This window comes from Augochlora pura, chromosome 10 (genome assembly GCF_028453695.1).
Source record: "Augochlora pura isolate Apur16 chromosome 10, APUR_v2.2.1, whole genome shotgun sequence".
Lineage (NCBI taxonomy): Eukaryota > Metazoa > Arthropoda > Insecta > Hymenoptera > Halictidae > Augochlora > Augochlora pura.
In genome coordinates, this window is record NC_135781.1 from 5594833 (window position 1) to 5620440 (window position 25608).

At 40.4% G+C, this 25608-nt stretch overlaps 1 protein-coding gene across 5 annotated transcripts in view; it reads right to left on the reverse strand.

The window, feature by feature from the left end:
- LOC144476208 (uncharacterized) overlaps window positions 1-25608 on the reverse strand; it is an 83621-nt gene that overhangs the window by 48451 nt on the left and 9562 nt on the right. For 3 of the 5 annotated variants that reach the window (XM_078192882.1, XM_078192883.1, XM_078192879.1), the window contains exons 2-5: window positions 14806-14905; window positions 8504-8694; window positions 3324-4431; window positions 1314-1567 (exon numbers count right to left, since the gene is read on the reverse strand). In XM_078192882.1, coding sequence (XP_078049008.1) covers window positions 1314-1567; window positions 3324-4431; window positions 8504-8694; window positions 14806-14905 — 1653 coding nt within the window. The remainder of the gene's footprint in view (window positions 1-1313; window positions 1568-3323; window positions 4432-8503; window positions 8695-14805; window positions 14906-25608) is intronic. The other 2 variants (XM_078192880.1, XM_078192881.1) reach the window with 2 other exon arrangements.

The following is a 25608-nucleotide window of genomic DNA, read 5'->3' on the forward strand; positions in this document are numbered from 1 at the left end:
TATACTCGACGTCTGGCAATGCTTGGAACTTTTCGAGGAATAGGTCGGATCGTTTAAAAGTTCAAACACTGCTCGAACGCGACGAGAGAGAGAGAGAGAGAGAAATAAAGTTTCGGCTCCTGATTCAATTATTGCTATCGTTTCAGTCCGATTTTCACGAGCGAGCGTTCGGACAAAATTTGATAACCGTGCTTAACTTTCGCGGGAAAGGGAACGCACGGTATACCGTGTGCGCGACGAGGCCACCTCGAGAAGGTGAGGGATTTCCCGCGGGTAATCGACGCGATATTTTAATATCGACCGGCGAAAAAACTCGCCCGGTGCACAGAACAGAAAAACCTGTCAATATTTCAATGAGCATCCTGTCGATATTTCATCTCGAGGAATTTCTTTTCTACGGACGCGACAGCGCCCACTTTCCATGGAGAAATTATACCGTTCGCGCGCGTTTCGCTACTCGCCCACCTCCCCTCCCTCTCTCGCGACTGAAAAGTGACGCGCGATCAAGGGAATTTTTGGTTCGTCGTATTATCAACGGAGTCTCGGATTACTGGATATAGAGACGTGACAGCGTTTTTTATGGTCCGTCGATGGAGAAAGGTTATTGAATTTGGAACGGTGATACTGAATGGTTGAGCACGATCAATCTACATTGGCGGGTGTTGAATTTTAGAAGCAATGAATTCGAATGAGGTCATAAATCACGGATAAGAGAATGCAGAGATATTCGAACGAACAGTCTCCAACATATTTATGAGGGCACGCTTAGTTTTATATGACTGGTTGATCTTCATAGGGGAGATCAATGCGCGAGTGTTTGAACACTTTATTCGTACGTACGTTTCGGGAACATTTTATGTTACGTTGTATATTATGTATAATTTATAATATTATGTAATATTATTATGAATATTATTACGAATGTATAAATACTATTATAAATGTAAAAATACTATTACGAATGCATAAATATTATTATAAATTTATATGTTTACGTTTCATATATTACATTTATGTTATTACGTTCCTATTTAGATATTTCTACTTCAAAACTAGTTAAATATTTATCCGACATGCAGTATTCAGATTTGTCCAAGATATAGCAATTTTAGCCATGCCCCAGAGTCGTCATTTGTGTGCAAAAGGGGTTAATGCAGCTTTAAATATAGAATATTCGAATTTCCTTATTTTTTTAATATACATTTATGTACATACTTAAAAAAATATATTGCAGCAAATAAAGTGTTCGATTCAGAAGCGACTACAGAGCGAAGAAAAAATGTATGGCGAACGCATGACGTACTACTACCTACCGACGCATTTGTTGTCTTCCAGACGAAAGCCTTTGTAACAGGAACAGACCGGTCTGCCATCGATTTCCTTGCAAATTTGATCGCAGGGGGCATCGATGCACACCCCTTCGGGACTGTGCTTGATCTTGCACTTCGGCAACTGTCCTATCCATTGGCGATTCTTGCAGAGTAACCTATTTGGTGTGGTCGCTATGTAGTACCCTGGGGCGCACTCGTAATCAGCTTCTAGGTACTCGTGACCTGGCACGGATGACCTTGGGCAAACATTAATAGCGGGGAATAGTGTAGCATAAAAACGATCCCCTTATCAACCATCTGCAATTCCGTGGAACACTAGATTTACGGAACACTAATAATAGATATTTTATATTAGATTATAAAAGTAAAAATGAGAGATTTATTCCGATTTTGAACGAGTGTTAATATTATATTTGCCACAAATATATTGAATAAGTAATTGATAAATCTCTCTTTACAATTTGGGTAATTGTAAAGTAAAAATTAGTGACCCGTCACTTTGACGATTTCCGTAAATCTAGCGTTAAAATTACTTCGTATAAATTAGTATATTTTATTTCATTTTCCGTTCTATTTCATTTTATTTTCTCGTTTTTTATTCTATTTTGTTTCATTTTATTCTCTTGTATTTTATTCTGTTCGATCTTATTTTAATAAATAGCCATCGCACTTAAACAGTGCGCTACCGAATTGGCGCGTAAAATATTTTAAGAACACCGTCGGCGCTCGAATTCCTTTCTACAAACGATTTCCCGATCACTCTTAACGGAACAATATCGCTTCCGAGCATTTAGCGCGGTCGAACCGCCTCGCCGCCAATAAAGATCTCACAGAATCGAAAATTTAGTGGGGGCAACTTGTTCCGCGCGAGATATATTCGACATCGCAGTCCCATCGCGTTTTACGTCTTTTTACATTTTATAGCACCGCCGCGGTAATTCCGGGGGGCGTCAGAACATTGAAAAGTTCAGGCTCCCGGATCCTAAGAAAGTTTCCACGGGTCTCGTACAATTCTACTACGAAGTTGTCCCCGTAATTCAGTTTTCTGAGGGCAAGAGGAAATTTCAAGCGCCAATAGAGCGACACGTTCTTCCCGGCGCGGGGGGAGGCGTGTGCTCGATTAAAGAACAAACGAAAAGAGGGGGAGGGGGAGGAGAGGGAAGGTGGAAGAAGCTACGGAGCAGAGCTTTCGCAAGTGTTCGCGAAAAGCTTTGAAGCAGAACGGGGCAAGGACATCTGCAATTAGAGACGTTCCGATCGTGTTCTCGAGCGCTGTCTAACTGACACATTTATGTTTTATTTATACGTAATCGAAAACGGGAATTATAGAGGCGGCAACTGGACCACTGCGACGCGCCTGTTTCAACGTCTGAAAAACGAACGCTTGAATAAAAGTCTCGTGAATTGAACGAATCGAGGAGTGAATAAATGCATCACTTTAACAGAAAATGTTGCCGCTGTGAAGACAAGGAAATGGGGTATTCTTATAGAGCAACTGCAATTTCTTATGAATATCCTATCGGGTTTTAGTGAGAATCGAATTAAATTGCTGTAGTAATTGACGATGAGAAAAAAATTCAAATTTTTAAATTTTCATGATATCCTTTCTATCTTACATGCATTGCCATTATATGCTGACCGTGCGATGCTTGTTCTATTTCACTAAATCGCGACATCGCTTACAGTTGTTGTTTGTTATCGACTTCAGCCAAATAATTAGGACAATTTTTATAAACGTAGGACAATTAACAAAAAGGCTGCGTCGTTAATGCGGGCAAACGTGCCCGGTTCGCTTAATCGAGAACAATGTTCATATAATAGCAACGAGAACCGTTTCCACGAATCGAAAGTGAACGAGAGGTTGGAAAACGCGGCGGCCAACGACAAGGCCGGCACACTGGATCCGCGGTTACGAAGGAAATCGGTTCGACTGGATCTACGAGGCCGCCACATTTCGGATGAGCTGAATAATTCATACTAAAAGCCACTTACTTTACATATTTGATCAGCGCATGCCGTGCGAGCGGGGCAGGCATGAAAGTCCCGTTTATGCATGATAAATCTCCCTTGGTATCGTCGTCGTACGCCGCAACACCGTTGGTGGTGCTGGTGCCGGTGGTGGTTGTGGTCTCGGCGTTCTTCTTTCCGACGAACCTTTCGAACTCGGTGCCGTCGATGATGGGCTTACCATGGAAATGGTTGCCGGGGTTCTTGCGATGTTCGGCCTCGTCGCGGCACGGCAGCATCGACAGCTTCAAGCTAGAAGTCATATAAGCGTTGTAGTCCTTCAAGGTCCTCGCCAGCATCTCGTTCTCCATGTCCAATATCGGAAGGTCCTCCTTGGTCCTCGTATATCCCAGCATTTTCTCAGCGTCGTACCTCGAGTCGCCGAACCTGTTCTCCTTCTTGCTCTTCGGCTTCTCGACTTTCCGGTCGTGGGACGGCCTGGACAACGAGCTGCCCAGGATACGGTTCTCCAGGCTGGCCGGGTCCTCCATCTGCGTCCGCAGGATCTCCTTCTCCAGCTGCCTCGAGAACTCCCTCTCCACCGTGTCCTCGTAACTTCTGTAACGCGCGGTGGTCTGCGCGGACCGTCTGCCACTTTCCGTGGTTAATTGGTTCTCAAGATTCGACGGCGACGTCACATACGGGAAGTTCGAACCGCCCGAAAGAGACGAGTTACTCCGACGAGTGGCGTCGGACAGCATGCTCTCCTCGACCCGCTGGTTACCGAGAGCCGACGCTCTCGGCGCGTCGTTCATCCGTCTCTTGAACTTCGAGCTACGGCGGCCATCCCCCCGGTCCTCGTTCTGTCTGGTTCTCTTCCGGCGGCGCTCCCGTTCCCGATTCTTCCTCCTGCGACGCCGTTCCGCGCGATATCGCCTCGCCGGCGAATCCTTCGACTTCTTCGACTGACCTCCACCGCCCTCGCCTCCGCCGCCGCCGCCGCCCCGTTTGCCACGGATCTCGTTCTCGCGGGAATCGTTCGCCACGTCTCGCTGTCGCGCTGACTCCCGGCTCTTCGACTCCTTGCCGCGGCGATGCTTCTTCCGACACCTGTAGTCCAGGTTGCCCCTTCGGCGACCGGTCGACGCGTTCGCTGAAACCGAGATTCCATGGTGATTCGTGGTCGTGGGAGTTTGTGGTGAAGTGACTTGGGATCTTGCGTGGTGCAGGTGGGAAAATGGCGATGACTATTGATAGTTATTATTCTTTGGAATGCCGTGAGAAATATGATAATCAGAGAGCAAGAATAGCAGTGGCAACAATTTCAATAGAAATAAATTTTATAGAAATCTGATTTTTGTTCACATAAAGCGTAGTCGTCATTAAATTTTGCAGAAGATTTAAAAAGATTACAGTGAGTAAAAAGAAATAAATTTATTATGGATTTTTATGCAAAATAAAAATAGTCTCCATCAACTGAACGAAATAGAAACTAGACAAGAAGTTCACCCTTTCCAATGACTTTTACAGCAGAAGAAAAATACACTAACATCTTTAGTCTAAAATCTACGGTCTTAAATAACAAACAGAAATAACAATTATCTGAACCTTGTACGGAATAAATAATATCTACGGTTTCATAGTAATTTATCTAACTTTGTACAAGTTCTGCCGTCACTGTATTTGTAAGTTCGAGCTAGCGAAGGGGTTGTAAGTTCTCGCCGACGTCGCTTTTAACCCCTTCCCGTACTTTAGCGAGTCAGACTCGCGATGAAGATTTTTGCCCAAACATGAATATCGCGAGTCAGACTCGCGAATAGATACCTGGGCCAAACATAAATATCGCGAGTCTGAGTCGCGAACACATACTTGGGCGAAACGTAAACATAACAAGCCGAGCTCGCGGAATGATTTTTTTGCCCGTTACGTCACAAACATCAGTCTGGTCTGTTTAGCGCGCGTTGATGCGGACCGCTCGGGCCCGAGTTTCGTCGAGCTAAACGGCACGGGAAGGGGTTAAATTTCCGAACTCGATCGAGTGCTTCTCCCGGTGTGTAATGAAAAACGGTGTGGCGGAAAATTGAAAGAATTGAACGTTTCCAAGCACGGTTAGAGATTAGTGTAAGGACCGCTGAAAGTTTTCTCGTTACAGGAATGACCGCTTTGTCCTTGCAGTGGAAATGTGCGTGGCGCCTGTCCCCGTTACTTCAACACCTCCGTTGAGCTCGAACAAAGGGGCCACGGAGTTTGTATTTCTTTTCCAAGTCCGGCGGTGTGTAGTTTCCACTCGGAAACCAAAGAAGCTTTCAAGCAGATCAACTTTAAGACGCGTTCCGATAGAAAATCGTGTTTAGCCAGTTAGCTGTGCGGCGCCTCCTCAAAGCACGTGGCTATATGCGCCTTGTCTTTATAACGATGTGATCTTATTTTTATAACAATGATGAACACCTTCGTGCAGGATTATTTGCTGATGAAGCGCCTTTGACATTGTAATTCCTGCTTTTACGTCTAAAAGACGTTATCATTTGTTACATAAATAAATTCACTGTACGGCATGAGTTTATCTGAAACTGTTATATTTTATTTGTCCATTTTATTCCAGCCTATCCTAAAAGAATTCTAAACATTTTAAAATTTAAGAATATGTTTTCCTTTTCTCTAAGATTGCAATTTAAATAGCCAATGGTCACTACTTTTTACGACGCGTATACACGTCGAACACAGCTAACTGGTCCAAACAGCCGTTCTCGTTTCACTGTTATGTGTGAGAGACCCTTGAACAGGCACGTGTTATTGTAATACCGAAATGTTCGTAATCGAGTTGGTTCGTGAATATTCCGGAATGTTATTAATTCGGTGTATGCCGAATTTACGGACAACTATGACGCATAATAATATCTCTGTAACCTGTTTGACTCGCATAACACGGTTTCATCGCGCGGGCGGAGGTTTAGTGTACAGTATAGCCCATAATTATTCAAGCGACAGGAATTCCGTACTTTAGCCTGCTTTTCAAAGGCGAGTATAAATGCGCCCCATTGTCAGGAAGACCGGCTACGAGATAGAATAGACTAATTGGAATTTTAATTGAAGCTCGAAGTCTGCGCGAATTAATTTTGGCAGTTGAACAGAATTTTTTTCCTTCGAACTGAACTGAAGCGTGCGAACTCGATGAGAATTACATCGATGGAACGAATTCTTTAATCTCGTAGCTAACTGGTTAACAGCGTGAAGTGAAACTCTATTAAATAATTAATAATCACGGATCGTGGGGTTTACATTGCTCGCGCGAATTATACAAAATTCGCGCGCCACAGGTTGCGCTAATGCGTTTATCGTATTATGTTATAAATGCGTGCGCGCACGTTTGTGCAAGTAAACGACATGCAGAAGCTATTGTAAGCGAGCGTACTATACGCAGTAAATATGTATAAATTGCTCGTATCGCCGCGAACGTGTTAATATCGGGAAATGATTGAAACTGTAATGACGAATTATATAACATTTATTACTCGATCGTGGATATTAATCCGATTTCGGATTAAACCGGGGGAGATTCACAGGTTCCCAAAATCGTTAACTATCAAGAATAAAATTATTCCGACGTAGTCGAATCATTTTTCGATATATCGAACCATTGCACGTTGGAATTAACTTACAAATTTCCGCCGATCTAATTTATAAATTCGATGAGGAAAATGTCAGCTTAAAGTTGCTTAAAAAGTGTGCAAACCTTTTCCAGAATTAATATATTTATTAAATAAAGAAAGAATTCCGTTCAGAATTTTCGTCAATGTCGTAATCAAGTTCAAACGAAAAGATAAAATTCATAAGATAACAGAATCACTGCTTGTAGAATTGTCGCTGTTTCATTCGTATTCCGTGCAGCGCATAAACCTTTTGATTTTAGTATTTACACTTTAGTACATTATATTAATTAACGGTGAAGCAATTGATGGGAGTTTCAAAGCAATTGTGAAATTCCTATTGAAGGTAATCTCTAATTGAAGTCAATGGAGGCGTCGCCAATGTAGCAATCTCCTATAGAATAAGGCAGAACAGTTCCAACATTCAGCAGAACATGATTTAACTCACACATGGTAATACCTATCAATAGTGTCCAATAACTGCACTACTGCTTATATGCGCACGTAATACTATTGCGAGATTGCATTTACAGTGTAAATATGTATCCGTTTACGTAGAACGTACTGACTGCGCCAGAATCACATCAGGATCTGATAAAAAATTGTACACTTACTGCAACACCAAATAACCATTATGTCATTTATCAATGCGAAATGTCAAAGTCAAATGATATTGTACTAAATAATTATGAATTAATTCGAAATTGCGGCTGCATCGTTGGAACAATCGCCTTAAACAGTGTTGCCTCTATTGTCACTTTAACGAGGTAAGACTATATTGTATTATACATGCGTTGTATAGGGTGCATTGCGAATTGTCGTGCAACCGTAAACGTGCTATTTATGCGAAAGATCTGAATACGAAAATGTATTGCTTCACTGTCTAAAATGTTATAAGACGTATTTATTACAATTGAAAATCGCAATAGTTAACTGTCTTTCGTACCAGAGTGAAACAAAATTCAATTAGAATAACAGATTAGAGATACAGACTAACGAATAAAATTTTATTCGACACTATGGAATGAATATGCAATCGAATATAAAATCTAGATAAAAATTTATTCGTACAGGAATTCATTCGGAAAATCGATACAAATAAAAATGATAGAATATAAAGTGTTTTCTCATAGTTTATCAATTTGCTTTTTCCGTATTCCTTTTCCGAAGTTAATGTATAAAATACACAGTAAAAAATTATTCAAATTATTACCAGAATAATTCTGAAATCTCTATTTGAATAATAAATTATTGGAAAAAATTTATTCGAATAAAGAATTATTGGAAAATTCATTCAAAAAATATATAAAATAATTCCTGCCGGATACCGAGTAATTGTTATTCGTCTAAAGTATTCGACTAAAAAATATTCCTTCGAATAATTATTTTATATAATGACAGAATAGCGCTAAAGATTAGTTTCTACCGTCGATCTTTCCGACGTCCGGTTAAATCGCGACGAGTCTGCACGAAGAATGGAGCGATGTTTTCGGCTGCACGACATTTTCACGGAGAATTCTAAGCGCGTCGGCAACCGCTTTGAGGGGATTCGGAGAGTAAGCAAGCATTTTTACTCACTGACATTCAAACCCGACCGAAGAGACGAGTTGGTCGAAGGGTCTTCTGGCGGGACAAGGACCTCGTCCCTATTTCCGTCAGCTCGAGGCACTGTTTCCGCTTCCGTCTCCGGCACCTCTGCCGCGTCCCGAGACGAGAAAGAGCCCCCGTTCTCATCGAGCGTTTTTCTACCCTCCAGAGACGCATCCCAGCTAATGAACAACATAGCCAACCATTTTTTCCACTCCCTCTCTCTCTCACTCTCTCTACCTCTCTCATTCTCTCTCCTTCTCTCCATACCTCTCTCCTTCTCTCCATAAAATGGAAAGAGAATACGCGTCGCAACCCAAAGACCATCCTCCTTTCAGCATGTAAAACATCGTGTACCTCTTTAAGTTAGCCGACACACTCACAGCGCCGTCCCTATATTAAAAATTTCTTACGTGGAGGCGAAGAGGCCATCGAGTCTCTTGCCGGACCGTGCCCGTATTTCGCTTGCACAGCGACGCGTGCTATTGCATTACGGGCTAACACGGTTGATAACACCTGGTAACTTTGCTTTTCATATTTTTTGCGATACTCGCTTCGTTGTAAAACCATTGCGAATTTTTTCGCTTAACGTTACAACTTATTAGAACAACTGGCAGAAAATATTCGGTCACTTTTAGAACGGTAATAAATTTTTGGAAACTGGACTAAATAAATTTTTATTTAATCGGAGTAATTTACCGTGCAATCACTGAAATACTAATTTTATAATTTTGCTATTACTTTTTATCTAAAACTGAAATAAGATATAGAATTTTTGAATACAAAAATAAACTAAATATAAGAATAAAACGATAGCTCAGAAATGAACAAAACAGAAGAATGAAAAAATTATTGAAAAATAAATAAAGTGAATAAATGAAAAGATACTCCAGAAATAAACAGAATACATGAATGCGAAAATGTAATGCTTCTCGTTCGATAAATATAAAATGAATTATGCCAGAAAACAAAGTTACAGCAATCGGTCACCCCGTGGTAACCGACTCGAGCACCCCAACCAGCAAGGGACCGGTAAAAGGCCGCGGTAATATTTGCATAACAGAAGCAACGTTTTCACAGTTTCCTTCAGAGACTTTCCAATTTCCACTTCTCCGGATGCCAGAAGTTCCCTCGGCGTCGTACGTTCTTTTACTTCGGTACGCAACGGTACAAAGTATAATTAACATGTTGGTTTTGTACCTCTCGCAAAAGGCTGCACGAAGAAAAATGTCACCGCCTTTGGGCAAAGCTTTTAGTGCCAGGTGTTCCACTAACATTTACCGCGGCCACGCCGTGTTCACGGCGAGCGTATAAAAGCCGATTATCTCGCGGCTAATGAATACACAAAGCAGTTTTCGAACAGAAATTGTCGGAGCAGCGGCGAACTTTTCGACGGGCGAACCTTGCGTTTTACTCGGGTCGCGGATATTCGCGTAATGCAGGGACGGTTGCATCATCGTCGGTGCATGTGCGGTTACGGTGACGGGTTTCATGGGAGCTGAACGAGAAGTGAAAAAAAAGAAGCGAAGAAAACGGCGCGGTCGCTTCTGGCGTTAAACGGTCGCGTTCGCGGCGACGTGTCATTAAGGTAACAGAACTGTCAATTTCAAGAATACGTACGAGCCGCGCGCGGCTTCCATCCCTGCGTACGCCTCGCGGCGTATCCTTGAAGCAGGCAGCGCGCCGAAAGGTAGCCAGCAACGCGTCGTCGCGAGAGGGATGGAACGGAAATGGAAATTTCAATTATCGTGCACGTGGAGAGGACCGCTCTCTCTCTCTCTCTCTCTCTCTCTCTCTCTCTCTCTCTCTCTCTCTCTCTTCGGTTCTAGCGGAGAGATAATTCCGCGGGAATATCGGTGGGTACGTTCCCAAAGAGCCCCGATATTCCGACAATCTCAATTACGGGCCGTCGAGGAGACATGTTGTTCCCATTGTTCGCCGGTCTGACGATCGCGAATGAAAATGCCGCGAACGCGAAAGATTCTTTTATTAGCGGCGACGACGTTCCGGCAGGTACGACCGCCCCGGGCTGCATTATTTTGCCGGCGGTGGATCCTTCAGCGAGCCGCCTCGGTAATTACGATTCGTGCCGCGGTGTAATTGAGACGAACGAATCGGACGCCGGCGTCGATGTTCCCCGAATCCCCTGAATACCGCCGGAAAAGTATGAAAACGTCAATTTAAGAACTTCAATTTACCGAAGGAATTGCTGCGGGATCTCTGGATGGAAATATTTGTAAGGGTATTGGAAACAGTTCATGGAATATCGTGAAACGACGCCTCAGGATTTATTTGACGTCACGGAGAGAAGGATCTTGCATTGAATATAGTCATTGATAGACGATTTTCTAAGCAAGAAAGAAGAACTATATGTACGTAGGTATATTATTTAATTTTATAATTTTGATAAATGGAAAATATATTTTGAAAAATACTATTAAATTCATTTTTAAACTTTACTGTTCCATACTCCTGCTGTTCATTTAATTGAAATAACATTTTCCTAAAACTTAACTTTAAAACGACGATTTTTATGAAAATGACTAGACTATTAAAATGTGCAAACACATTTATGAATTTTATTTTATATAAACCAATTGTATAAAAAAATTGTAAACCACTGTATGTTATCCTGAGTAAACATACGAAGTGCTAAAAATATAAGAAAAGAAATTTTATCTAGAAAATAAAATATAACTGAAGTTTATCTTTGGTCACAGATGAAAGGGTTAAGGGCTAGAAACGTCGTCGAACATTGGTTACGCGACCGATCTCCTCGAAAATGAACTCGACGGACCGTATAGTTTGCAACAGCCTCTACCGGCACGCGTGACTTGCGTTTCCCCGGCTGTACGTACGACTATGTTACACCAATTAGAAAGTTTGAGTGTGTAACATGACCACCCTTATTTCGTATGCCACGTAATTATCGGTTCCCCGTACTTTGGGTGCCGTTCGTTTGATCCCCGATAGCCGGGAGCGACGCGGAGTCGAAGTTGCGGTTTAATGACGATTCGGCGACCGCCCGATCGTAGCTCATCGAAGCTGCGTGGACAGCTTGTTACCGGGGAGGAGGACAGGAAACGCGGCTGACGTGTCCTTTGGCTGCGCAACCCTTTTCGCTTCGTTAATTGGCCCTCCCGTTTACGCTCGCGAGCCCTTGAATTTCTTTCGCGCGCACTTTCCGTACGTTGCGCCAATTTTGTCAACGTTTCCCCCCCTCGTCAGGCTGTTCAGGACAAAACTGTACACGTCTCTCCTTTCTCGCTGTTTTGCATGATTGCGACGGGTGATTGAACACGTTTGTACAAATTTTGACAGTTTCGCGTATTACCGAATTATTTCTCGAGGAGTGAACGTATTTCGACATGCCTGTGCCACCGTGTTTCTATTTTCTCTATTTTACGCGATTGCAACGCGTGATTGAACATGTTTCCACAAAATTTCGCACGTTACTAAATTATTGCTATTTTCTAGATTCTCTATTTTACATGATTGCACACGTGATTGAACATATGATTGAATATTTGTGCAAACTTTTGAAATTTCGTTCATTCTGAATAATAATTCAAAATAGTGCAACATTTCTGTAAATTTTTGCAATTTTGTTACATCAACCTGAAAATGTTTTTAAACATCCGTGTAATTTCGACTGTTTTTTATCGTAATATTCGTAAAAGCTTTAAGTACCTTATATTTTCAAGATTTTGAATATGCTAGCACAGTTACATGTAAATTCTCCAAGTCGTAACCAACGCAATGGAACCTGCTTGATAACATAATTAGGCACTTTCAAGTCCGTTAAATTATGAATAATCAATTGCGATTACTCTGTCACTGTTATTTTGGGATCGACATAAATGTAAAGACAGTTAAAGCAATTGGCACAGTTCTACAAAGGCGGCCTTGCTAATTAACGCGTCAGTCCCTTTATTACACAGTTGCGAGACACGAGTTACACATGACTGAAGGAGGCTGGATCATTAATTCCCCCCCATTCGCAATCTCTCCTTTCAGTATACTAAACCGTGGTACTTCATTTATGAATATACACATACATGCACACATACAACCTGTCCATTATGTCGGTATTCATATCATTTGGATTTCTCTCGCAGCTAACATCGCATTCTATGGCACAAATTCTCAATTTCCCAGATTCTCACGATTTAATTAACAATGAAATTTAATCAGGTCGGACAAGTTGCAGATACTGACCCGAATATAGCATTCATTATTTCGGTCAAAAGATTATAAATGTAACCAACTTACAGCGTATGCACAGTGAACCATGAAATTAATTAAACGCTGTTTAAGATGTAGTCATTTCTTTAAAAGTGGATCAAATGATTTAAATATTTTATAGATATTAAAATGACTAGCTTAGTAGACAATCGATCCAAAACTGTTGTCAAATACTGCAAAATACAAAATTGCAATCAAATGATGTCTCGTTAAAATTTTTTATCAGAATTAAAATTCAAACAATGTGTTTTGTGCTGAAAATTGCATCGAAATCTTTTTTTATTGTAATTTCCCAAGCAATTGCAATATTTCCGAAAATTGTTTCAGCCATTGTCATCTAAACTGGCCTCTCTGGAATCGGAACAAAATCGGATCGCTTGGCCCAATGATAGAGAAGTTATTCCATTTTGAAAGGCGTTCTACTTTCATAGCTCACTGTATACTGTACTCGCAATGTATACTATATTCGATCCCGTTCCTTCTCAACCAGAGCTGGGAAAAATAGATTTTTAAAGTAGTAAATAGACTATACATATAGACGAATCTCGATTATCCATACCTCCGATATTTTAATTCGTCATTCAAAGAAAACGTTCTATATATATTTAAACGGATTTAAAACAATATATACACAGCATTATTGATTAAATAAATTAATAAAGACCTAATCGAGTAACTGTTCTATTATTAGACTTGTAACAATTTAATCCTTTATACTCGATGGGTGACTCTGAGACGCCACTAAAATTATTCTATCACGATCCAAGATAATTTTTATACAAACAAAGTTTAGATTTAAAAAGTTATTAAATAGTAAAACCATCGGTACGCGTGACAAAAATCAATTTTGTATGCATAAAAGTGCAGTTTGTTACATAGAATAAAAATACTATGGCCCAGAAATTGAATTTCAGATTTACAGTTGAAATGGCTTCGAGTGCAAAGAATTAATTCTTATAATAAAATATTTATTCAAATTAAATAATCAATAGCACAGTGTATACTCACTTATTCAACGAAATAATAGTATAATATCAAGTAACTAACGTAATGAACGACACATATACGCTCTATTAAAAGTCTGTGGAACGAAAACGAGAAATGCATCCTGCTCGGCAGCTCGGACAATAGTGAAAAATCGACAGTTACAAACACATAGCGTCACGTCACGGTCCCTTCGACCGCAGCATTGCCGAAGAACCGAAATCAAAACAAACGTTCCACGCGGGCTCACACACTAACACGATCGCTCGCGTCCGTGCCTCCACAAGAATATTCGCGTATTTCTGATTGCTCTGGATGATCGAGGCTCCCCTGTGTTTTCATCTCACGTAATATAGAACCCGGCAAATAAACTTTTTTTTTGAAACAGTAGTTAAACACGGAAATAACATTCACGTCATTTCGAGCCAAATATTGCATTCGTATCGTGGCACAATTATTACTAGCTGTGGATTTTGGCGTAAAATAAAATATTGTATTTATTGTAAAAAAGTAGTTGCTGGTTGAAGCACTTTTAATTGTTCTACTGTGTTAAATTGGCATTACTGTTGTTAAAAATGTAAAAAATCTGTGGTTGAATTATTGCAAGTAAATAAACTGTATATCTGAAAACAGAATAAATATTATGTGCATATATCGATTATATTAAATTGTATAAATATACGTATATTAAATTACGTAATATCTATATATAGTATTATTGAAAAACAATGTTCATTCTACAAATTTTGTGTTACAGGAGAAGATAAAAATATTTATTGATCATATTATATCAAAATCATATTATCAAAATATTTATTTATCATATGAAATTGTACAAATATACGTATATTAAATTTACGTAATATCCACACGTAACTACTGTCGCAAAACAAAGTTAATTCTCCAAGTTCCCCGTTACAAGATCAAAATATTTATAGTCCATTTGTTGTTCGAAAAATCAATTTTTCGCGATCGCGAACCGAGTTTCCATGGAGCATTCACAGTCCGGCAAATACCTCCGGACGAAAACCCGGGTATCGAGCGTGCGAACTCTGTGTACTCACACGTACGACTGTTCCGCGTCATCGGCTTGCAGCTCGTCCTTCAAACCGCCGATGCTCCTGGCATTTTTTCCGGCGAAAGCTTCCGCATTTTGGCAGTTCCCTGCAAGCAGAAAATTCGACGGATGTTCACTCCGGTCTTGGAATGTCGGAAAAGGGAAAAGGGGAGAAAAGAAAAAAATAGTGAAAGACGTAAAAGAGGGAGAGGGAGAGAGGAAAAGGATGAGAGAGAGAGAGGCGAACGAGGTTCGTCTACTGCGAAACAGAAGCGCCGGCAGTTCCCATTTCCGGGGCTCAGGTGAAACTTGCCCGCGCCCCCGTGGAAAGTTCCCGCAATTCGAGATCTTAGGAGTTCACTTTGGTTCTGGCTCGGACTTCGACCGGAAGTCAATGGAGCCCCGCGCCACTTTGCGATGCCCGGAATAGTACTTGCATACGCCCCCTTTTTCGCCGCGGCGCGTCCGTCGCTCGTCTAGCTTTTCAACTCGATATTGAACTTTTTATCGCGCCGACCCGGCGAATGAACGGCTAAAGCGGAAAGCACCGCCGGAAACAAAGCGGACCGGCCGCAATAGTCGTTTCGGCTACCGATACCTACGCCGTTCCGCCCCGTCCGTCGACGACGTAGACCACGGGCTTCCTCGTGTCGGCTCCGCGGGCGCAAACCGATCCCACCCCGAACGTTGCGTTCAATGGGCAATGGTCACGGCCGAACCTCCGCCTGAATAATTTCGGGAAGAGGGAACCGCTCTCGCGAACCGATCCGCTTCCCGATCCGCCAGCGAAATTTTTCCGAGACATTAGAGAAACCAGTTTGCCAGACACCGACTGAAAGGATCTCTATAGGAATTGCTATTCGTTCGAGTGGCGGAAGGGATTCGGAATATTAAGAAATTGTTCGTAGCTGGTAAATGAAAACCTCGTTGGTAGACCGTTTCTCGGAGCTGGATTTTTCAGGGATGATAATTGTTACAAACGACATGGAAAAATATCTTATATAATATTTCTGCCATTGGAATTTTGACATTTTATTTAAATGAAAATCAACTAGTAATAATATTCCAAATTAATTTTATGCCGATACAAATTATGCGAAATATTTTGCCAACTTCTCATCAGCAAAAAGATAGCTGGTAAAATAATTTTCATATAATTACATTTTCCGCACTTTATCTGTAAAATTACTTGCAGGCGATTATTATTTAAATAGTTTAACTTAATTTCCACACGGTACTATCTCTGTTCCCGTTACAATATGTACATATCCTTCGAAACTCATCGTGCAATAATGTCGTTTCTCCAAGGATTTCGTTCATTTTTCGTGGAGCTCCGAAACATTTGCTTTCCGGAGGTGGTTCGAGAGGAATTCGAATGAGATCACCCGATATTATATTTCCGGTTCACGTAGAATCGACGGTCGGGCGCTCCGCCGCATCAGTTAGAATGAGTTAGACGCAGCGACTGACCTATCCCCATGTTGAACGACCTCGACGAGCCTCGAAGGCCAATGCACCGTAATTCATAACTTTGTCAGACGGTTTCTCCTGTACCGCCGCTAGGCTCGCAAAGGTTGTGCGCGGGCCCTATATTGAATTGAACTTGTATCCCCATCCTATTTTCGATAAACGAGATTAAACAGAACGAGGAGAAATTGAATTCGTGGACCGAGACGTTATTTTTCTGCGCCGCATTGTTCCGCGTGCTACACGCGGAATTTCTTATGCCGTCGCAAAAGTCAACATCCATGAAAAATTTCATTTACCGCGTTCGGAATTTTTTTGCTCCCGCTGCGAATGCATTTTATAGCGTCATTGGAGGTGCTTACGTTTTTTAAATGATTTTTATGGACCGTGAGAATCTTAATTTGAGCTCGAAAACTGTGGTTACAGGGTTCGATAATTAAATAGGTGTTATTAAAGAATTATTATATCTGCAGTAAATAAATATAGTAAATATAGAAATTAATTACTAGCCAACTTGAAAGATAAAAATTTGATTCACGACGTATTCGCGCCTTTTTCTACCTCCAAGCCCCGCGAAATTAATTCATAAATTGACAACGTTTACTTCCTGTTCTATGCCATTTTGCGCGCAGTGTTCAATGGACGTGATAAAGTCGTGTCGCGGTATTCTTCGAACGAGGAGCTAAATAAAAAGGAGAAAATTACTGCGGCAGAAAAAGTGGCGACGTCGAGCGTGCACGGGCCCTCGGCTAGAGGCTGCGCCGTCTCATGCATTAGCGCAACGGGCGAAGCTTCTCTACGAAACGATATTATGTGTTATACGGTTAAAAACATCATCATGAACTCTTAGAAATAGCCTGGATATAATAGTTGACGGTTAATAAAAAGTGACTCGGATATATGACACAGACGCACCGGCGACGCGCTCTTGGCCAAGTGTGCCGGCGTCGTTACGCTTCTTCTCTCGGTAAAACGGCGTGCAGTTTTCCGAGCGCGTTGTTTTTTTTTTACCCTCCTGACAAATTATTCATTTCGCCGACGAACTTCGTGAAATTCGCAGAGTGTCGTTTGCCGTTTACGCGACAGAATAATTAGTGTAATTTTACATTTTCAATCGGTCAATTAAAATTGGTATGGAACATTGTAAAAGATGAAAGAATCGTTTGAAAATGGAGATTTACTTTGTAGGTTAGGTTCACTTTTTACAACTGAAATTAATCCTTTTGTAGAGCGTATCCAAGGTTTCGCACACAAAATTTTATATTAATTAATTAACCTTTTCACAGATTAAAATTCGATTCTTCTATTTAACGTGAATTTATATACTTGGCTTAAAATAATATGAATTTCTTTACGAATATTATAAATAAACGAAATAAAAGTCGTCTGCAAGTGTTATCAAAAATAGAAACTACGTAATGGAAATTATATAATATATTAAAAATAATTACGTTTCAGTATTCCGTTCACTTTTATACTATTTCAAATTGCAACCTCTCAGTTTCCTCATAAATGCATAAAATTCGTATACTAATTATAAAGTTCATATTATAATAAAAACTTCGTACTATTCAACTTTTAAATTCAAAATGATAATTAAAACTAAGCGAATCTAATTTGCAAAATGCAGCATTCAATCTACAAGACGGTGAATATAATGTAAAAATCTTTTTCTGCTATGAAATTATTCCGATAAAAAAATATGCTAATCACGGTAACTGCAAAGTTAATATAACAACAAGCAATTAACAGACCTTTCGTTAGTCAGTTTCCACGGCGAGATTCGAATCGATTCGACGAGGGGACCGCGGCAAGAGAATCAATCGTCGAACCGCAAGTAATATTTCCCGTCGATTGCTCGACACTCTTTATTTTCAAGACAGAAAGCGGCGGCATTTAAAAAAGAAAAACCTTCTCTCTTTCTCCGTGAAACCGTGCGCGCTCGGCGTTTCTGATTGCATTAAACGGGAAAGGGAGGGAGGGGGGAAACGGTACAACGGGCACATTCTGCGGGAAAACGGAACGCGTCACGCGCCTTAGCCCATCAAGAAATTCGTCCGCGACCACCGGTTTCTATGAAACCTCCATTGACAAAGCGCCGTTTAAAAAGGTTCCAGGTCAACGCGCCCGACAACCGCGATCTCACATTTTTACTACCCCGACCTCAATCGTCGCGCGTTGAGTAAATTCACCGCGGCGAAAATGACGAGACGCTCACGCGTTTAATTCACATGTAATTACTTTTCCCCCTTGGTCTCCTTCCATAAGCGGCCAACGAGTTACCGATCCGCGACGACACAGCGCCCGTTGTACGCGCCGAGTGAAATCGAGCTTTTTCATAATCGGCTATTTATAAATCGAGACGAATCAACCGTGTCGATATTTTGCTTTGTACCGCGATGAAAAGGTCGGCTTGGATTGCATTTATGGGCAAAGAGATCAGCTTTACAGAGATATAGAATTTACAAAAATATACATGACAATCGAGAAAATATACATTGCAAAATATACATGAAAAATATAATATACTACGTCGTTTGGATAACGGATCATTTATTTAGTTTTTTACTTGATTTGATCTTATTAAACAGTAAAATAAATGGTTAGGAAAATTTATTAATTTGGTTGATTAGGTAAAAGGTTTTCTGCGGGCATCTCGTGCACATTCTTGTGAGGCGTGATGTAATTCAAGAAATGTAATTGTAAGAAACGCGCTAAGAATCGACAACGATGTTAATTTCCGAGAGAATATTGCGTGTATACACAGCCTCCTTTCATAGAGTAGATGTGCCAGCTGTGAGAAGATTTGTATTGTGATCTAGTTCCCCTTTTCCGTCGCCATTTTTCATTTTATCATATGCTTGTTATGCATTTTTCATCATTTTATCATATGCTTGATATCTTTTCAAATAGTTATCTCCACGTTAAAATAATTTCGCTCGATAAAAAGTAATATTACACCAAAAATCTACAATTATTTTTGAGGTTGAATTTTCTAATTTTCCAGTCTAATTGATGCAAAAGAAATGTAAAATGAAAGAAAGGAATCGCTGACTGCGTCGCTATAGGTAGCTCCATTACAGCTCCATTATAACAGTGCTAATCGGTGGTATGTGTGATTTAATTAATTGCTATCAAGACAAGAAACGGGTATGTCAAGCAATGAATCATTTACGGAATCGCGGCTATTAATCTTTATAGCCGTGATGCCTGTCCGGAGCGTTGAAAGCGTGGAAAGGGAGCGTTGCATTCGTCGCAGCACGCGATATTTCTTTATGAAAACCTGTCACGATTCTTTAATGTTTCAAAAGTTGTTTTAGTTGATAAAAGTCCAGAGAGTCTCCATTTGGCTTTCTTTCTTTCCGTATTTTGACTGTTGCCGAAATTTTTCATGCCAGCATAAAAGGATTCATGTAACTCGAAACTAAAAAATATCGGCCTTCGCACATAGATTGACAATAAATTATTACATTTAAAAAGACGAATTAAATTTTTCATATATAAATTAAAAATCATAATGCAGAATATCCTCGATTATTGAGATCAGAATATCCTCGATTATGGAGAAGATATTTTTGCAACGCCGTGGCTAATTCGTTAATATCTGCAATTAAATCCATACCGCATTCTCCGATGCAGATTCAATAATTCCAACGATTTGGTAAAAGATATTAAAGGATACAGAGGACGCAAAATAAGGTAGCAAACGTATTGTAAAAACTGTTCCCGGTTGAAATGCCCCGGGCGTTTTGTCTTCGTTTCGCCGGGCTGTTTGTTAAACGATCCCAATCGAGCGGTTATCCTCTTTCAAGAAGAACATCCACCACGAGCCAAGAATTCCCTTTTTATTTCCGTGAATTCATTAATGCCGCCGCCCGGTAAATGCAAACGACCCGATTCGTTTCAAAGCCGCTAAACATTTAAACGGTAAACCCGGAACCGCGGGCGGGGTGCTGGCCGCGCGGAACGGATCGTTCGACAATTTTACGAAACACGACCGATTGTGACGCTCGTCACGCGCGACAAAGCGAACGCGTATCTGGTTGCACGGCCATATTGGCCCGCTGGTTTGTAAAACTTTTTAATTGATTCGTTGGTGCACGCCGGATCACCGAAGCTTCGGCGGCTTGCATTAAAAAGCGCTCGCGTCTAACGTAACTCGATTCGATCTGTGCTCCCGTATTGGTCATCAATGATTCCGAACGGGTTTTCATCGAGCACGTTTAACGTCTCTTTTCTGCTGGTAATTAAGGCTATGAAATATGTCGCTCGCGAGGAGTACTCTTCCAACCAGAGCTTGAAATAGCATTTCATTATTTTTCCATGCCGGGCGTGTTCGAATCACGTATTCCGTGCTATTTTTGCAAAAGCAGTGTAATAACAATGAATGAATTTTGTTAAGATCTAATCGATTCAAAATATAATTATTATGGTATAACAATAAATACTGTTGAAACATTTTCGCAACAGACTTTTACATTTGCAGAATAAAAGATCAAATTCAAAAGTATCAAATTTCACCCTTTGCGCTCACAGCTACCAAATCAATTTATTTATTTATTTATTTTACATAAAATTGAAATATATTATTGCGTTACAAGTATCTACACTTTAAACAAGAGTCGATAAAATTGTTTTGCCTACTTAATAATGCATACTGTGTAACTAAAATGAATTCCAACCATGCTGGCATCTATGTATGAACGTAACCCCTTCCCGTACTTTAGCTAGTCATACTCACGATGAAGATTTTTGCCCAAACATGAATATCGCGAGTCAGACTCGCGAACAGTTGCTTGGGCCAAACATAAACATCGCGAGCTGAGTCGCGAACACATACTTGGGCCAAACGTAAACATAACAAGCCGAGCTCGCGGACTGATTTTTTGCCCGTTACGTCACAAACATCAGTCTGGTCTGTTTAGCGCGCGTTGATGCGGACCGCTCGGGCCCGAGTTTCGTCGAGCTAAGTGGCACGGGAAGGGGTTAATACGATCGCAAAGGATTAAAAATAAAATTTAAAACAATAAATATCCCGAAAGTGTTGCTTATTAATCCGCGGATCGACGAACGAGAAGCGAGGCCGGCGCACGATAAAGAAACCACCGGTAGCGGATTTCGCGCGACTCAGAAGCAGTCGAACACCGGTAAATTACAACTCGTACCCCGGCAACCCTTTAGAGCACGGTAAGACGTAATATCTCTCCGCAGAAGTGGCGAGAGAACCGGAGATATTTTTCAGCAGTGCCGTGGCCCCCTCGTCTCGCTCCCACCTTCTCTCATTTGCTCTTAAAGTTGTAGATTAACTTCCAGGGCCGCGAACTACGCAAAGAAACGTATAGTTCCATACTTTACTTAGGAGCGAGTTCAGGGGTGCTTAAAGCTCCTCTCTGGAAATACCGAGGTAAGGCTTTCCGTTCCTCTATCACACGCGCCCTCCTTTTTCTTCTTTCCGCCGGCTTACCTGACCGGGTAATTAAGACATTGTGCCACGGCACAGACTTATGCGAACGTGTGAATAACGAAAGTTATTCAACGTCCCGCGGCCCGGAAACGCTCCCTGGCTCTCCCCCCGGGGGGGGAGAACTGCTACGAAGTCTTATTTGCAAAGTGCCGGGGCCATCCGAAATTAAAAATAAAAGTAACGCGCTCGTTACAATGGCTCCTTTGTCCCGTTCGAGAATTATTTTTAGGAACCTCCGACAATTTATACCGAACTTCTTCCCGTCTCCGCGACGCGACTTATAGCGTCCCGTTTCGTAATTCAATCTCGCTTAGTTCCATCTACGCGGCGAACATTTTATATAAATTATCGTTTTCGTCCTCCAGTTTTATCTTCGCTGGAAACGTTGACAATTGGACAGCGAATTTTACGCGTTCATGGCACTAAGTGCAATTTGAAACAGTAACAGGATTAACAGAATTCTACATTGTATTATTTTTAAAATCTACTTTGTATTATTTTTATTAAAGACATTGAACAAAGAACTCATTTGCTATTTAATTTCTATTTCTTGCAGTTGGCGCATTGAGTTTAATAAGAATTGCATCCATCATTCATGATGTTCCTATGACATACTTCCATCGCGTTATTTAATCTAATAATAATTAATAATCGCTATTATTACTAGACTGAGAATCATCGTGAAAAATAGAAGATTATATTTGTTACAAGAAATAATCGCTAGTCGAATTTCTTTGAAAAATTCTGCTATTCCAAATGCAAATAATCTGCAGTCTAATTAATCTGTTCTATGATCAATTATATTTCTGTATTGTTTATACAGCATTTGGTTTTCTCCAGCGGAGCGGACACATAATTGCGAGATTCCTTCGTGTGTGAAGTTGGCTGGTCACAAGCCTCTCGGCAACCACGATTTTTTGATAGTAAAATCCCTCTCCCCGTTCGAAGGTGTACAATTGTTTTTACGTGTTGAACGTGATACGATTGAAACACACTTTTTAGTGGGTTTACCGCGGCTCCGTTTGCGTTTTCCGCAACAAATAAAACGGAACCGTTGCGAACGTTACCAGGAGAGAGGGCCGCATGCTCAGCAAGTCAAACGAGATTTCGCGTTTCAGGAAAAAAGAATAACCAGAAACGGTGCGCAGGAAGCGGCAACAACTTTCCGGATGACCTACTAGCTCGTAGCCAGCAACAATTTACGATAATATGATCTTTCGAGAGAAATGATCGGCGAAACTAAACATCGAAACGCGGGAACGAATTGACAAAATTAATCACCGTTGCTGTAAATTACTTAAACGAATTTTATTAAGAATTGCAAGAGTTAAAAGTGGAAAGTATTATTGTTATAAAATAACACACAGTAGAGTACATTTTATTTGAATAATTTCATTTCGTAATATCTTGATAAAATATTCTTTCATCTAAAAATTTCTGTAAAATTCTCTATTAGATGTTAGTGTATCGAATACAATGATTAAATGACAGAATGTTTGGATATCAGAATATTCTAAAAATAAATATTCAAATACCTATACTAATTAATATTTTTACAAAAACTAACGAAGCAATATTATCGGAAAAATACTTACTTACAGACTGTACGATTTAAATAAAATAAATGAAAAGCGAATTAATTTCGATCTTTGACAAGGAAAGTATTTTTTATAAGTTTGCAAATGCTCTTTAAGTTAAACTTTTTATTGTATTAGCGGTATTCATTACTGTATTCACACTTCGTACTACAAGTTTGCTGTCTTAGTACGGCGTTGCAGAATTCACAAGTGTACATACGTATAACAATCTCGTGGAGTATAATTTGCTAAGTTTATTAAGCAGCATTAAACAGGTAAAGGAGTTAGCGTCTGAACGAAGTTTGATCGTCGGTCCCATTTAAATTCGAACTACTAGAAGGAAACCTAAACTGGCATCATTTCACGCAAACATAACATTTTGAGTAGAGAAATAATCAGAATAAAAATCGTCTGAATTAATTGTGAATGAATATTACAGACAAAATTTCTCCTTTTATCAACTTTAATAAGTCGCACAGAATATAATAGTATGTTTTTTGGCTAACGTTTTGACGATTCTATATTTGATGTATTCATTTTTATTATGAATATCGTAAAATTTTATTAGAACTAACCAATGCCTCAACAAGGCATTAGTTATCCAGAGATGCATTTGCAAATAATATTTAAACTTTTTAATTTATTCTTCTACCAACTTCTATAAATTGCAAATAATAAAATAGTACATGTAATTGTTTAAGGTTTGGAATATTATAAATTTGATGTACCAATTTTTATCATAAATATTGTAAAATCAAATTAAAGTCAAGCGACGTTTCAACAGTTTCTAAGTGTATTTCAAAATAATATTTAAACTTTAAGCTTCCATGAAAGTTATGTCACGGATCGTCCCGAATTTTTCCACCGATGTAAAATCCTTTCTCTCGTCCGTATTAATTCTATCCTCGGCGAGAAACTTAAAAAATTTCATTACCGTGGAACTCTTTAAGCTTTTTCCGCAAGAGGAGGAGCCGGGGAGGAGGAGCGAGGGCACGGAGGAACGAGCGAACGAACTCTCGTCCGGTAAGGAAACTTATCAGTAGCGGTACGATAGATTCAAGATCTCTGTCAATAAAAATCCCTCGGTCCACGAGTTCCTCCGCAGATCCCGAGGTATTTCCCGATTTTTCATTCATCGCGTGGAACGCGGACGAAAGATTGCGACGGCGGAGTTGGTTTCGCCGGATTGTCTCGATTTACAGACGCCGCATCATCCATCCGAATTATTCGGATAAAATAGAACGTTGAACGCGCTAAATACAACTATTTTTAACGCCACTCGTCGAAATATTCGGACAGTGTTCGGAAAGTGACAATTTTTAAAAACTGAACCATACGACTCGACTTCTTAAAAATATAAAATGGGCTAAAAACGTTAAATCAAAAGAAATCCGAATATTTTAGTAACTATATATAAAATAGAAGAGAAGAAAAGTATATTTCTGTAGTTTGAGATATTTTCAAGAGGAGCAATTTTCTTTTATATTAATCAAGACTACTATATCTCGATAACATGCTCACGAAGCTTAAATAAAAGAATTCCAGAATATTACAATTATAAAAATCTTGTTCGACAATTGTACTGAGCTGAATAAAAACGTATTTATTCATTTAAGAGTTTCAATCTATCAAAAATAGTATAACAAAATTACATATAAATTCTTCTAATATCTTCGCTATTTTAAATTTAACTTACCAATTTCTGCAATAAACGCGTAAAATGCAGTCTACCAAAGAAAGCCGTGATACAAGTTCGAAAACGATGTGCCTACACTTTGACCGTTGAGAGCACAGTTCCCCTAAAACTCCGAAAAAATTGTGTTATATTCGCCGCTCGCCGCTCGCAGGCTACCCTCGAACAAAATGTCAAAGTTCCCGTTAAATGATCTCGCCGCGGTTTTCCTTTTTTAATTCGCGTAAGTGGTCCGCGCTTTCAAGACCGGGCTGCCTCTCTAAAGTCTGAAGTAAGTTCCGAGCACACACAACGGCTCGAAAGCCGAGATTTTCCGCATCCGTGACATTGATCGTAGTTTACTGGATCCTAAGAAGTTCGCCGCCTTATCCAAACATGTAATTAAGACCGAATTCGAGGGGAGAGGGGGGGGATGCTTTTGCGCGCTGAATAACGGGCACGCCGACGGAATCGATTCTCCGCTGACGCATTCATACGCAGCTGCGATACCGTTCCAGATTTTCAGCGATGTTTGTCGCGGTGCTCGCGAGACTCCTCCCGGTCGGATTCGACGGAAAACTTTTCCAGCGAATCGCCCCCGAGTTCGAAAACAATCGTAGAACGATCTCC